Source organism: Salminus brasiliensis, chromosome 1, assembly GCF_030463535.1.
Source record: "Salminus brasiliensis chromosome 1, fSalBra1.hap2, whole genome shotgun sequence".
NCBI lineage: Eukaryota > Metazoa > Chordata > Actinopteri > Characiformes > Bryconidae > Salminus > Salminus brasiliensis.
Window position 1 is genome coordinate 31,437,524 of NC_132878.1, and position 16,091 is coordinate 31,453,614.

The 16,091-nt window shown below is 40.7% G+C and overlaps 1 protein-coding gene across 1 annotated transcript in view; it reads left to right on the plus strand.

Annotated features, from left to right (window-relative positions):
• LOC140554509 (protein eva-1 homolog C) overlaps positions 1–16,091 on the plus strand; it is a 64,875-nt gene that overhangs the window by 19,324 nt on the left and 29,460 nt on the right. Inside the window, exons 2-5 of the mRNA XM_072677605.1 lie at positions 1,939–2,156; positions 3,095–3,218; positions 4,074–4,226; positions 7,297–7,440. Of these exons, the coding sequence (XP_072533706.1) occupies positions 1,939–2,156; positions 3,095–3,218; positions 4,074–4,226; positions 7,297–7,440 (639 nt within the window). The remainder of the gene's footprint in view (positions 1–1,938; positions 2,157–3,094; positions 3,219–4,073; positions 4,227–7,296; positions 7,441–16,091) is intronic.

Sequence of the window (16,091 nt, forward strand, 5' to 3'; positions counted from 1 at the left end):
TATCAGGATACATTCCAGATACTAGTCACTAGTCAAATGGTCCTTTGAGTTGTCGTGGTTCAACGCAGAGTCATTTCCGTCACAGAAGAAGCACTTTTTAATAGGTGCACTTGAAAAGCATATAACATGTTACTTCTCTCTGAATCTCTCTCGCTCTCACTCTCTCTTTCTGCCCCACTGGCTGAAACACTTAGGCAATGCGCTCAGTAATCCTGAGAAGAAAGGCAGAGAGGAAGAAAGCGAGGGATGGGCCATGGCGGAGCATGAAAAGACAACATGACTGCTTTCTTTTCCTTTAGACAGGCAGCCGAGAGGTTCTGTTAGTTTGTCCCAGAGCTGATTGATAGCATCTTTCTTTTCTCCTTCTTTCATCATAGTCTCTCTCTCTCTCTCTCTCTCTGCCTCTCTCTCTCTTTCTCTTTCTGTCTCTCTCTGTTTGGACTTGTCCACATGCCTAATCAAAGGAGAAGAATGGAAATCATCCTGACAACATACTCACACACACACACACATATATACATTTTTCCATTGTACAATTAACTGTGTGTCTGAGTATGTCTCAGTGTGTGTGTGTGTGTGTGTGTGTGTGTGTGTGTGTGTGTGTGTGTGTGTGAGGTAAATTAGCCTTTAAATGAGAGAGATGTGGAGAATGGCAATCTGTGTGTTTTTCTCTCAGGTGGGCCACACACACATGACGACATGGCAAGCCATGACCTGCTCTTTGCGCTATGTGTGTGTATAGTCAGAGTGTGTGTGTGTGTGTGTGTGTGTGTGTGTGTGTATGTGTGTAGTGGTGAATGGAAGAAGGAGTTTCATAAATAAAGTTAGAAATATTTATAAATAGTTTTCAGGATGAACACACCCCACTGTTTTGTCCTTCACAGTTTCCTGTGGCCATTAGTGACCACACCACAATGCCGTACACACACCCACACAACCACAAACACACTACAACCAAACTCAGCACAGTTGCTCTCAGGACTCTCAGACGTACATTAAACAGAGCGTTTCTGCTCTGAGCGTTTCTGACTGCATGTGAATGCAGATGTGAATTCTTAGAAAATACGGCACCAATACGTACCTTTTATCATGTCAGGTGATTTTAGAGCACTGCTGTGAGATATAAGATTGCATTCAGCCTCAAGAGCTGTTAGTGAGATTAGGATGTTGAATGATCACCACCCCACCTCATCCCTAACTACCCAACGCATCCCAAAAGTACTAAATGGAGCTCCATTCATCATTCCTGAGAACACAGTTCTTCCACTGCTCCACAGCTCAATGCTGGGGGGCTTTATACCCCTCTAGCCAATAGAATAATGGTGCCAATAGATTTATGTTTATCTGCTCCAGAAAGTCTTATTCTATTGGCAATGCTTGTCAATAGACAAGGTGTGTGTGTGTGTGTGTGTGCATCAAATTGTGGAAAAATTCCTTGATGTATTGACATTTGCCAAATAATCAAATGTGATGACATATGAGACTTGATGTTTAGAATAATTTCAAATTGTGACAGTGTTGTGATTCATTACTAATTATGAATAACAAATGATAAGAATTTGAGATTTCATTGTGCTCTGAATCATGTCATAAAGAATTATGAATGAATTGACTTATGATGGAATTTTGAGATTTAGGAATAAATTGAATTAAACCATGCTGAAATTTCTAATAATGGATTGAGTTTGAAAAAATGTATTGATTCTTTTTGAATCTTGATGAAACTGTAGAGAAATTTAAGAATTCACAATGGACGTGGTTCAAGTTGTGCCTGTGTTGTGAGTCACTGAGTAATTTGGTAAAAAATTATGATCAAATTAAATAAATTTGGGATAGAATATGAGATTTCATGGTGCTCTGAATCTTCTAAAGAAACACAGCTGAATTATGATGAGGTCTTGCAATCTGTTTGACACTTCTGCTGCTGTTCCTTTCTAGGTTATCTGTCACGTGTGTTGAAGAATTACACAGAAGAAGCGTGTGACGGAGACCTGCTGACTGTAAGGTGCCCACCCAGGACCACCATCACTGTCCAAACAGCTTTCTACGGCAGAAGAAACTCCACCCATGCACTGCAGTGCCCACCCACTTATGGTATCAGTGGGCCACGCCCACTGAGTGATGACACTTCCTGTCATGTGTCAACAGCACTGCAGGTACAACAAACTCTCATACACAAACACATATATGAACACACATGAACACAGCAGCATTATTGCATACATGCACATAGACCCACATACACATATCTACAAATGCATGTGTGTGTGTGTGTGTGTGTGTGTGTTTGGCTAATTGCCTGGGATTCAGTTTCAGTAGCGGCGCGTGACGTGGCAGCGGCTTGTTTGAACATCACTGTCTCTGACAGTGACTACATGTGATTAATGATCATACACATGCTGTATACCCAAACTCACACACACACACACACACACACACACACACACACATATGATAAATGAGCATCCACATCCTAACCACACCTTTTAACTTTTTCTCTGTTAACACACACACACACAGGGGCCTGTGGGCATTTGGAGAATTCTACTGTGTGTGTTTGTGTGTATGTGAGAGGAGAAATGAACACTCTGGAATGTGCTCTCCTCAGCCCACAGTGCAACCAAAGAACACACACACACATATACACCTTTACACACAAACAGGCTTGTGATAATAAGGTGTCATACATGTGGAGTGTACTTTCCAAATGAAGGGTATTAAAAAGAGTTGATCCTGCTTTTGTTGAAGAAACTGTCTGTACCATCCAGTAAAGGGTTTCTACTAGATTTTGGAGCATTGCTGTGTGTGACCTCCTTAGTGAGCTCGGGATGTAGGATGATCATCCACCTTATCCCCAACTCCCCAACTCATCTCAAACTCCCCAGCTCATCCCAGTATTGGATGGAGCACCAGTCATTGCAGCTAACACAGTTCCACTGCTCCACAGCTCAACGCTCAATAACCTACATTCCAGATCTTCACATGAGCCTGTATTCACATTGCTGTATTTATTTTAAGCATATATATATATATATATATATATATATATATATATATATATATATTCTCGCTCTTTCATTCTCTCTCCCTGTAGAAGATGTCAGATGAGTGTCAAGACAGGAGGAGTTGTGAGCTATTGGTAAACAGTCGTTTGTTTGGGACAGATCCATGTCCATCCGTCAGCAAATCCCTTACTGTGCAGTACAAATGCAGACCTAGTGAGTATCTCTCTCTCTCTGTCACACAAGCACACGCACATACCTTCTATTTCTTTCCTTTTCCCCTGTTAAAAATCTGTAATAGTCTGTGTGTGATCTGAATAATTGATAGTAGTTAATAAATATGTTATAGTAGACACTGAATCGTTTGTAGTAGGTACTGAATAACTGATCATAGCTACTGAATAATTCAAGTCAAGTCAAATGTATTTGTATAGGGACTTTACAACAGTTGTCACAAAGCAGCTTTACACAATCAGTAATTAGGAAAAGAAAAAAATTTATAACATAAAAAGACATGAAAAATTTAACTCACTAATTCACTACTAATTCATAGTAGATACTGAATCATTCATAGTAGATATTGAATAATTTGTAGTAGGTACTAAATAATTGATCATAGCTACTGAATAATTGAGCATAGTTGCTGAATAATTCTTAGTAAATACTGAATCATTCATAGTAGTTACTGAATACTTACATTTACATTTGATACATTTAGCAGACGCTCTCAGAGCAACTTACCATACCAACTTACTAACAACCTTAATAAGCACAGCAGGATAATTCATAGATACTCAATATTATATAGTAGATACTGAATAATTGGTATTGGATGCTGAATAATTTATAGTAGTAAATGAACACAGAGACATATATACAATCATGGCGTCTATTGTGCTAATGGTATTTGTTCTACTGTGAAAATAAACACTTACTGACCAGTTTAAATACCTGTGGTAAATCAGGGTCAAACTAAAACTTTTGTACAGTACTGTATATTGAGAAAGTAAACACCGGAGACAGAAATGTTTACCCCTCACTGCAGTGTACCGTTCTGTCTCCTCGCTGTAGATGAGTATAAGAGTAAGGTGGTGTGTGAAGGGGAGCGGCTGAGGCTGAGCTGTAAGACCGGGATGCAGATTGCTGTGTATTCTGCCATGTTCGGGCGCACGCAGCAAGGAACGCTGGAGTGTCCTCCACATCACCGGAGGGCGCCATCTGTGGGTAAGCTCACTGAAATAATATTGCTAATACTTGTAGTGCAGCAATTGAACCCCAGTCTTCCACATGGTGTAGCAGCCGACTGGCAGGCAGTTGACTAATAATAATAATACATAAAGTGTATATCACATATTATTTTATATAAGAAACACAAAGGTTTTAACAATTTAATTGCTGTATTGAGAAACACAACTGTGGTGGGAACGAGTATAGAGAGATGTAATAGAATTAAAGTGCATCCGACAATAAAGACAGCATGAAGCTTCTTTTACTAACCCACACTCTAAGCAATAAGCGTTCTTTGAATTGTAACAGCAATAGTGGTTGCCCACTGGTGACCCAAACCAGTTATGCATTATGCATGTTTTTTTTTTTTTTTTTAACGGTTCTGCATGTGAAGAACATGGTTCATTTAACTGTGACCAGCATGGACATGCAGTACACTCACAATGCTGGTGGCAGATGTAATGAATTAAGAGAGACAAAGACACACACACATACATACACACACACACACATACATACACACACACACACACACACACACACAGTGAGACGTCAGATTTGTTCAGTGCAAGACTCATTCCATCGAAATGCACCACAGAGCGCAACAGGAGGTCATTCCTAACAGTGGCAATCAAACTCTATTACTATTACTCTATTATTACTATTATAGTATTATTAATATTATATTAATATAGTATTATTGTTATTAGTATTATTAATCATATTATTATATTAATATTAATGTTATTATTAGGTGGGTACAGTAAGCATATAACGATAATCATTTCAAAATCCTTCAGATGTAGTTTTCCGCCCCTCCCAGGCAACAGGAGATGAGATCAGGTGGCATGGAAACACACCTCCGCATTTAAAACACAGTTGAACTCTCTGAAAACATACACACACGCATATCCTGAATTCCTTATCTTCCAGACACCTCTTTTCCCTTGAACACACACACACACACACACACACACACACACACACACACAGAGACAGACAGATATCTTACCCAGCCATATCAGACCTTAAGGAAAAGGGTGTGTGTCTGTTACATACCATACACTGTTTTGGAGACACATACATACACTATGCACAATAAGAGAGTTGTAAAAGGCCTGTTTGTGTGTGTGTGTTGTTATAAGTCATGAGGAAAGAATGTAGCTGTTAGATGATTATATGTGCATTGTATATGTGTCTATGAATACTATTATTATTGTTTATATATATATATATATATATATATATATATATATATATATATATATATATATATATATATATATATATATATATATATATGAAATCCTTCATCCTCAAAAACAAGCCTGTGTGTGTATTATAGAGAGAGAGCGAGTGAGAGACCTAGACAGAAAGAGCCACCCTGGGCCTCCTGCTTGACTAATCACTGTGGTGACCGCACTCAAAGGACAGGTTAATGGGGTCTGTGTCTGTCTCTTTCCGCACTTCCTTCCCCGGGGGAAGAATTACAGCGTGACACCGGCAGGTTAAACCCCCTCAGGGGAACCGGAGACTGGGTGGCTGTTCCTCTGGTCTGGGGAAGCATTTAGACAGCCCCCCTCTGTTCCACATCGTCCATCAATCTTCCAAACCACAACCACTTAGATCACGTTCAAACACACACCTACCATGTGTGGGCCTCAGTGTGTAAGCGCAGAGCTAGTGTGGTTGTTATTATGTGATTATGTGCATGACTACAAACTGACGTATTATGCAATTGGTTGATCAATCAAAGAGTCGCTTGAGGAATGCTAAAGCACATTTGGACAAGCCAGCTTCATTTTGGAATATGGTGCTGTGGACTGATGAAACTAAAATTTGGAGTTATTTGTACATAACAAGGTGGTGGTATGCATGGCAGAAAAAGAACACAGCATTCCAAGACAAACACTTGCTACCCACGGTAAAATTTGGTGGCGGTTCCATCATGCTGTGGGGCCAGTGCAGGTACTGGGAATCTTGTTAAAGTTGAGGGTTGCATGGATTCTAGTCAATATCAGCAGATACTTGAGAACAATGTTCAAGAATCAGTGACAAAGCTGAAGTTGCACCGGGGCTGGATACTTTAACAAGACAATGATCCTAAACACTGCTCTAAATCTACTAAGGCATTCATGCAGAGGAACAGGTACAACGTTCTGGAATGGCCATCTCAGTCCCCAGACCTGAATATTATTGGAAACCTGTGATGTGATTTAAAGCGGGCTGTCCATGCTTGGAAACCATCCTGAACTGGAGATGTTCTGTAAAGAAGGTCCAAACGGTCCAAAATACCTTAATTCAGAATCCAGACTCTCAGGAAGCTATAGGAAGCGTTTAGAGGCTGTTATTTGTGCAAAAGGAGGATCTACTAAATATTGATGTCGTTATATATATATATATTTATATATATATATTACAGTTTTGCTCACTAGAGGGCAGTGGTAAGCTTCTGAGAAATCAATAGGTTTTCCTTTCAGCTGAAGAGTTTGGCTACCTTCACCCATCAGCTTGTCAGTGATGCAATGACTACTATAACAATGTTTCAGGGTGTGAATTTCAACTCCCTTCTACAGAAGGTCCTTCCGATTTCCTACCAGGTGCAGAACTGTTGTGTCTTTGTCTGTAGGGAGTGTTAATGAGTGGTAGTATACAATTCAGCCTTCACGCTTTACATGAAGTGAATGCCAGAGTAAGAATACAAATATAATAAGAAGAATAACCTGTAAACGCTGATTTGAAGGCCAGAGAGCGTGTCCACGTCTTATTCAGAGTTTGTGAACATGTTATGCGTGTGTGGACGGTATGTTTGCACGTGTGTGTGAGTGTGTATGAATGGCTTATCAGTCATTTTGACAGGCATGTGTGGTTCTGCTTTCTGTGTAAGATCAAATGTCTCTGAAACAAAACCCTTGTCTGTTGAAGGATGTCTGCGCATGCATAGAGGCACACATACGCCACACACACTATCTACATCCTTTCTGCGTTCCATATATGTGGATATGCTGTATAAATGATGTATCACACACGCACATACACACACTAACTTGTTTTTTCTTTTCTGCAGACTGCCAGTCCGAGGTGGCTCTGCCGGTGATGACATCACGTTGCCAGGGGAGGCGGACGTGTGTGATCCGAGCCTCTGCTCAGGAGTTTGGGGACCCCTGTTACTCCGGCACCAGAAAATACCTTAGTGTTATATATACCTGTGGTAAGCGTCTGTCAGTCTTTCTCTCTTGCTCACTCACATACACCATTTTCCAACTCCTCTTTATCCCTCAGAATAACTCATGCTCTTTTTTTGTTGCGGTGCCTTTAAAAGTGATATATGCAAAGAAGCTCTGTTCTGATTGGCTACCATGTATTGTGCCCTAAAAAAGCAACCCGAGATGAAATATTCATTATAACTTCAGTGTGAGTGGGCGGAGCTAAACTACTGTAGGCTGAACAGGCATGACAAAACAGGCTTTTTGTATGGACTGGGGCATGAACTATATGCTTGTAACTGTATGCTTCAGTACTGTTTACATAATACAGGAATGTCCTGTGTTCCCTGATAGGGGCTCTTTAGACCCTGCTAGTCTTTGTTGTGTGTTGTGTCATTGATTGATGGGCACATTTGCCACAGTTATGGGACATGATTAGGGTCTGTTGTTGTGTGTTGATGCAGTTTTAAGTTGCTTCATGCTGAAGGGAACACTAGCCCAATTCTTTTTACAGATTTAAGCTGGTGGACAGACCATAACCAACCAAAGAAACATGCTTAAAATCTGTAGATGGTATGGATTCTGTGGTGGTTTACTGTCTCTACGTTAGTGTTTTTCTTTAAATCCAAAGTTAATGCTAGAATTTGGAACTAAGACTAGCCAGTAGAGAAGATGCTAGAAGAAAGACCATCTGACCACTAGAGGGCACAGACCACTAAGTCATGCTTCCACGATAGACACCTGCTTATCCATTGATTCTTCTAAAATTAAGGGCATTATTAGGCTCTTCTGGGAAGGCTTTACACTAGATGTTGGAACACTGTTGAGATTAATGTTGTGTGAGGAGCATCACTGAGGTCAGGTAGTGTCATCGCTCCACTGCCCGGCTTGGGGGCTTTTTATGCCTCTAGCCCAAGCCTATGTGTGGCTGCTCCAGAGCTCCAGAGCCACACTAGCCTTGTAACTCCAGTGCAAAAGTAAGGAAGCAAACCTCAGACACCAAATATGTCTTGGCTGATTGACTGGGGGTGCGGGGGGTGCGGGGGGCAAACTTCTAAAGCAGATAGTGGACACAGATCATGAGTGAAGCTGCATTCATAGACTGACTGATCTCAGAGCTTTGCCCTTTCTTCTGATTTGGGCTTTGGACAAGTGGAGCAGGTCCTGCGACTGTGTGAAAGGGCACAGTGTGTGTCTGTGAGTGTGTGCATGTGCATGCAAGATAATGGACAATGCTACATTGAGCCGGCTGGCAGAGCTGGTTTTCTTGGCGCTCCTTGATGAGAACCATGCATGTGTGTGTATGTGTTTATTTGTGTGTGTCAGTGTTGTAGTTGGGCATAAACGCCATGTACTCACTTTCTACTGGGTTATTTGAGTGTACTGGCTTTTAAAAAGGAATTGATGTATATACCCTCAATAATCTCACTGTGTTTAGCCGTATTCCAACTGACCTCACAGCTCAGGCGAGTTTTCAAGAACGCTTTGATGGGTCACTTCTGCTGAACCTTTTGCAAGCCTTCACCCAGTAGCACACACACACACTCTCATGGTTTACCAGAGTGTGACTGCGAGTGAAAAATACTGTAAGTGTTGATTCTGATGGATAAAGAGGTGTGAGATTAATATGATAAAATGAGCTGTTCTGTTAGCGGTGGTGGTTTCATAGCTACTGTCAGCTCTGTTAAACTTGCTGCTACAGTCATGTGCAAAAGTGTGGGAATCCAGGGCATTACAGTTACAGTTCATTTGCTGAATTTAACATATTAGCAGGGGGGGTTATATAAAATGTCAGGTGATTGAAAGGATATGCCACATATTGTATTTTATGTTTATTTTTTTATTAATGTAAAAAAAAAAACTACTAATTACTATTTCAGTAATTAATAATATATTATATATAATATTTATATATAATTAGTTGTTAATTCTTAGAATGACTTATTACAACTTTTTACTAATACAAAAAATAGTATATGTAATTTATATTATAAATTATATTTTTAGACAGTTTCAGTATTGGCAATACTGTCTTTTTTGTAGTTTGTAGGGTTTTTTTGTACATTTTCTATTAATCTGCTAAATAAAATAAAGCATAACATACAATTGTATGCAAAAGTGTGGACAGGCCTTGCCAAAAGCATTTTGTCATTTATTTTTGATTGATTTATGTATTATTTTTAATTGAGAGACAGGAAACATAGCCTCTGTAGCTAATCAGGCTAATTAAACATAAAATACAGTATGCTCAGTAAAAGTCTTTCAGTATACAAAAACATCACTGTGTGCTATGCTAATGTTTGTACATCTTATAAATTTAAGATTTAGTTACACCCCCTATGGCAGAAATCACAGCTTGCAAACACTTCCATGTAGCCTTTTAGTTCTCGTGGTTGGAATGTTTCCCACTGTTCTTTTGGCGAAGGCCTCTAGTTCAGAGATCCTTGTGTCGTCTTTCTGTGCGGCTTGTTTAAGGATTATCCACTATTTTTTTCCTATGATCTTTTTGACTGTGGAGTGTGAGGGCCAATCCAAGAGCTTCTGCTTTTGTCTCTTCTGGTGGTTCAAGGTATATTTGTGATCCTTATCCTGTTGTGGGAGCCATCCGCCTTTCATTTTGTGGAATACATTCTTTTCATCCACTGCAATATTGGTAGTGTTACTGGCAGCCTCCCCCTTCTAAAAAGAAATTCCTAGGGTGCTCAAACTTTTGCACAGGCTGGGTTGATAATTTTGTAATATTATGAATTCTAAATAAAAAACAACTAAATGTTGGTGAAGGGTATCCCAACATTTTCATTAGACTGTGCGTGTGTGTGTGTGTGTGTGTGAGAGAGAGAGAGAGAGAGAGAGAGAGAGAGAGAGAGATACTGTTTGCCATAAGCCTCTTTAATTTTTAAGAGAAACTCCCTAGTTCATCCTCCTGTTTCTAAACTAAATGAGAATAAACATTAAAGTTGCTGACTGAGCACACTGAGCGTCTGTGTGTGTGTGTGTGTGTCTGACTGTGTTAATTAACTTGGCAGAAACATCCTGTTGTCAAGTATCATTTAGTGTCCATTCTCCTACTGTTTCTTATAGTGTGTGTGTGTGTGTGTGTATGTGTGTGTATGTGTTAGTGAAGCCATCCAGCTACTTTTCCTGACTCAGTTCCATCAGCTTCCCGCACTAACACACTGTTCTGTGCAGATACATTTCACTCACTTCCTGCTTGGATGTCTTTTATTATTATAGTGATAAAGAACACACACACACACACACACACACACACACACACACGCACAATCCAGACAGCAGAATCAGAGAGTGATTTATCTGTCTATAAAAATACCCAGATGGCGATTCTGGGCTTTAAAGAGCTGCTGTTGTTTTTAATAGTAACATTCTTATCACACAGAGAGAGAGAGAGAGAGAGAGAGAGAGAGCGAGAGAGAGAAAGAGAAAGAAAGAAAGAGAGAGAGAGAAAGAGTCATGTTCATGCAGTCTGCACTGAAGCTCTATCACCCTGCAGATGTTATTAAAGCGATAGTAAAAATCACATTTACACAACCCTCCCCCACTTTCCTACATGTGTAGTTGGACAGGCAAGAACAGTTCTACACAGTACTGAAACGTTTTTCTGACCTGTTTTGACCTAATGTTCTATATAGAACCACATTTTGTACAAATGGTTTTCCACCGGTCTTCACAATCCAAATGGTTTTGTTAGTTGTCCTGCCAATCTATATAGAGCCATTGCCTTTGCCATTGCTAAATAACCCTTGAAGAACCCTGTTTTTAAACAGTGGCCCAAATAACATTGTACGGGCTTTGAATACTCATGTACTTAGATACTGGTTCTCAAACGCTATTGTTTTATAATTGACCATAATCATATTTGTTACTGCAGTGTAAAATGCACCCTGTAGGGAGCAGTGGTTTATTTCTACTGTATAGCTGCGATGGCGCAAATGAACTGAAATCAGCTGTGAGACATATTCAGCAACAAGGATTGCTATATACTTCTTGCTATATAAGTGTTGTGTCGCTACGGTAACCAGCTGGTTATTGCACATTGTGCTCTGAGTGATTTTCCTATCGCTCCAATAAGTCAATAATTAGAGTAACAAATACCAGCGTAACAAACACATGCTCAAGTCCTTTTTGCACACTGTACAGATGTTCTTTTCTGTAAATATCAGCTCTTTACTTTCTGTAAATATCAGCTCTTTATTACCTTTAGTACTTTTTACTTTTTTAATTTATCCCCTACCCTATTTATTGTTTAGTCATTTTCCTTTAGTTTAAGACTGTGTTCTGTGTTTTTTGTTACTTGTCATACGTGTTGCTCTCACCAAGACAAATTCCTTGTATGTGTAACATACTTGGTGAAATAAAGAGATTCTGATTCTGATTATTGAAGCCAGTTGTTCCAGGTTGTAGCATTGTGTAGTTAGATGGTTGACATTGTAATCTGAGTAGTTACTAAGACGAATGCTGTTCATCACTTCATCACTAAAGTCTGGTGAGAGCAGCAGTGGCTGTGTGTTCCACCAAATACCTGTATAGGTAAAATTATATATATACACACACAGTCAGTGGTTCAGCTCCTCCACTCTCAACTTTAGCCTCTCTCTCTGTAATACAGTTTGTGGGTTCTTGTTACAGTGGAGGCTCTCAATGGGAACTGAAGCTTCACGTTGCTGTTGGTTGATGTATCCACAGGTCTCCAGCGAGCACCGTTCAGAGTAGTCTGCTGCAGGTTGCTGAAGGTGCTGCTTTACAAGCTGCTTAAAAGTTGTGTTTGAATGAGAGGAGCTACAAATGTAGATCATTTCAGAGTGACACACAGCTTGCGAGCATTTAGGCTTCAGCCTGTGCTAGTATGGATGGGCTGAAGGGTCAAACGTGTTAACTTGGATGGCTGTAATTCTTTTGATTTGGGGTTTAAACACAACCACTGCAGTGGAGTTTATTAGAGCTAAAGCAGGACTCTCACCTTACACCATAATGTGTGTGTGTGTGTGTGTGCATGTGTTTGTGAGTCTGAGAGAGAGAGACAAAGAGACTCTGTGTGTGTGTGTGTGTGTGTGTGTGTGTGCATTTTTGCCCAAGCTTAGGTGCACACTTGTGTGTATGTTTTCATGCACCTGTGTGTGTGTGGTTGGGGGGGGGGGGGGGGGGGGTGTTGGAGTGTCATGCTTCAGATCCATTGAATGTGTTGGTTTCCTAGGCGATGGAATCTCGCTTAGCCCTGACCAAGAATTTCAGTCAAATTGTCTTATCTTACCTACTTCCTTCCTCATGTGTGTGTGTGTATGTGTGTGTATGTGTGTGTATGTGTGTGTGTGTGTGTGTGTTCTCACAGTCTGAACCAAATACTTTCAACAATTACTTAAGGTGTATGTAATATAAAGTATGAATATGGAACGCAGGGCTGTTTTTGCTAAGCTGTTGCTTAGTACCCCCAAGCCAAGCCACAGGTGCCCCCTCAGGAGTCCAGTTTTATTGTTTTATTGTTTTGTTTGTTTTACATAACGTTTGTGTCCATCATGATGCTCTCTTATGAGGTTGTCACTGGTGACTTTGCTCACAGCAGTGATTCACTCATCACTCATTTTAATAATGAGTTTATTGATGTTGACAGTTCAGTGATGTCATGATTCTGCAGAACTTCCCCTGTAGACAGTTCAGTATTGTTTGCCTGCGTTTATACACTTGATTTTTCCAGATGACAGTCGACACTAATTACGTGATAATGCTTTCTTACAAAATAATATAAACTAGGTGGGTGGCAGCCCACCAGATGGATGTAGTCTAGGACCCCCAAATGAAGGGAAATTGATTAATTGCGTGATTGAAGATAATCAGGCCTATGGGTAAACATAGACACACTCCAGCCCTCCTACATACACGTGTGTCTAACGCGTTATGCATTTCTATAGTTTTTGTAACATTTAACCTGTACACTTTAAGTAAAAAGGGTTCTAGGTAGTACTGACAAAGGGTTATTTGGCAATACAGTTCAATAGTGGTTAATAGGTTCTAAAATGAACCATTAACAAGAGGTTTTCCTTGTATATAAAGGATGCTTTAATCAGGCAAAGAATCATTCTAGCTCTTTTCAGTTGTCATGGTTCTAGATGGAACTTTTGCCCTTTCTTTAGAACCCTTGAGTGTACAAAGGCCAATAATCTACCCTTTTCAAAACATACAACATGCTGCCTTTACTGTTGGATGCGCTGTGATGTGTCACTGTGATGCGTCGCTATGGAAAAGACAATTATATTATTGATTTCTTTTATCTGAATAACTATTGAAAAGCCACAAATGTGTGACATGTATTCTCTTTCATGTGTTGGATTGATCAAAAAGGTCTTTGTTTGTTTGAGTTGAAGAATGTGTGTGTGTGTGTGTGTCTGGCTGTGTGATTCAACTGCACAGTGCGAGTGAGAGTTCTTTCTGTTTGGACTGAAATACAAACCCCACAGCAAAGCTACTGCAAAAAAAGAGAGGGAAACTGGAGTCATGTGACCAACTGACCAAACATACTACCTAACCGAGAGAGAGAGAGACGAGGAAAAGAAGAAGGAGGGGGGTGAGAGTAAGAGGCAGAAAGAGAGATTGAGAGAGAGAGAGAGAGAGAAATGAGGGAAAGAGAAAGAAGGAGGTGGAGAGAAAAAGAGAGAGACAGAGAGAGAGGGAGTAAGTAGCTACATGCCATTGTCCTTAAAAGGCAGCAGATTCGATTGGGAGTGGGAGTTACACACACACATACACGTGGTCCTGGCAGTGGGTGACGTGTGTGTGGAGCTCTACATGTTTGGGTTTTGCAGCAGAAACTGTTATTATTCCGCCGTAATCCCTCAATACAGTGCACACACACACACACACCGTTTAGCACACACATTATCCTATATTTTATGTACACACAGGCACAGACAGACACACACCCTCATTGTTCTGTCTGTGAGGGAGGAGTATTTGTGTGTGTGCGTGTGTGTGTTACTCAGTAGTTTGCATGTTTAGGTTTTTTGCTGCAGAAGCTAGTATGCTGAAATTTTAGGGGGTGTGTCCCGAAATCCAACCCTCCATCAGCCCAGCTGTGTGTCCACCAGTAGGAGTCCAGCCAGGGCAGAACAATGGACCAATGGGAGTGTGGTCTGTTCCGGGTCTGGCAATGGGTGAGCCAGTAGAAAGCTGGCCTACTCTGGGCCTGGCAGCGATCACTGTAGCGATGGATGGGGTTTGGCTGGGGTTGTCATAGCGATGTGCTGAGGCTGGGTGATTTGGAGTTTTTGCTTATTCAGCGTTCACCCACTTTCCGCTAAAGTCTCTTTGTCTCTCTCTCTCTCTCTCTCTCTGTTTCATTCTCAGATTCAGATTCAGTGTAGGTTTGTTGGCATGACTGTAATGAGAACGAAACTAACTAAATAAATAAATAATTAGAACAGTAAGAAAAACAACTCAGATGCCAATAACAGCTACAATAAATCAATCAAGATAAACATGAATCAAACTTCCAAAAATACTTTAATACTTTAATTGTTTGAAGTTTTTATACAAGTATGCTGAGGTAGGAGTCAGTAATGTCCAGGTAGGGGTCGGTATTATTGGGGTGTAGTGAGGTAGGTGTCAGTAATGTGGGGTGTGGTATGGTAGGTGTCAGTAATGTTGGGGTGTGATGAGGTAGAAGAGGTCAGTAATGTTGGGGTGTGATGAGGTAGATAAGGTCAGTAATGTTGGGGTGTGATGAGGTTGAAGAGGTCAGTAATGTTGGGGTGTGGTGAGGTAGGTGTCAATAATGTTACTGTTTGGTAAGGTTGTGGTAGAAGAGGTTGGTAATGTTGGGGTGTGATAAGGTAGAAGAGGTCACTAATGTTGGGGTGTGGTGAAGTAGAAGAGGTCAGTATTGTGGGGTGTTGTGAGGTAGGTGTCATTGATGTTACTGTTTGGTAAGGTTGTGGTTGAAGAGGTCAGTAATGTTGGAGTGTGATGAGGGTAGAAGAGGTCAGTAATGTTGGGGTGTGGTGAGGTAGAAGAGGTCAGTAATGTTGGGGTGTGATGAGGTAGAAGAGGTCAGTAATGTTGGGGTGTGGTGAGGTAGAAGAAGTCAGTAATGTTGGGGTGTGGTGAGGTAGGTGTCAATAATGTTACTGTTTGGTAAGGTTGTGGTAGAAGAGGTCAGTAATGTTGGGGTGTGGTGAGGTAGGTGTCAATAATGTTACTGTTTGGTAAGGTTGTGGTAGAAGAGGTCAGTAATGTTGGGGTGTGGTGAGGTTGAAGAGGTCAGTATTGTGGGGTGTGGTGAGGCAGGAGTCAGTAATGTGGGGTGTTGTAAGATTTGGGTGTGGTGAAGTAGGGGTCAGTGGTCAGTGCTGCTGTGATGATTAGAGAGCCTCAACTGACTGAGCAGACTCTTTTCAGGGGTTAGTTCTAGGCCCTGTAGCTTCTTAAACTGAGCGTTTCTGTGGAACTGATCTTCAAATGCCTGATCTTTTTTGTAGGTTTATTTTCAGGACGTATGTTTAAAGCTTGTCTTGTCTAGTGTAGATGTTCTCACTGAGTAGACCCCCTCCCTTACTCCTGCACAATGCAGCGGGCTGCATTAACAAATCAATTTGAGATGGGAATATTTTTTGGGGTTCACTTGTTTGCGCTTTTTCACAGGGATTAC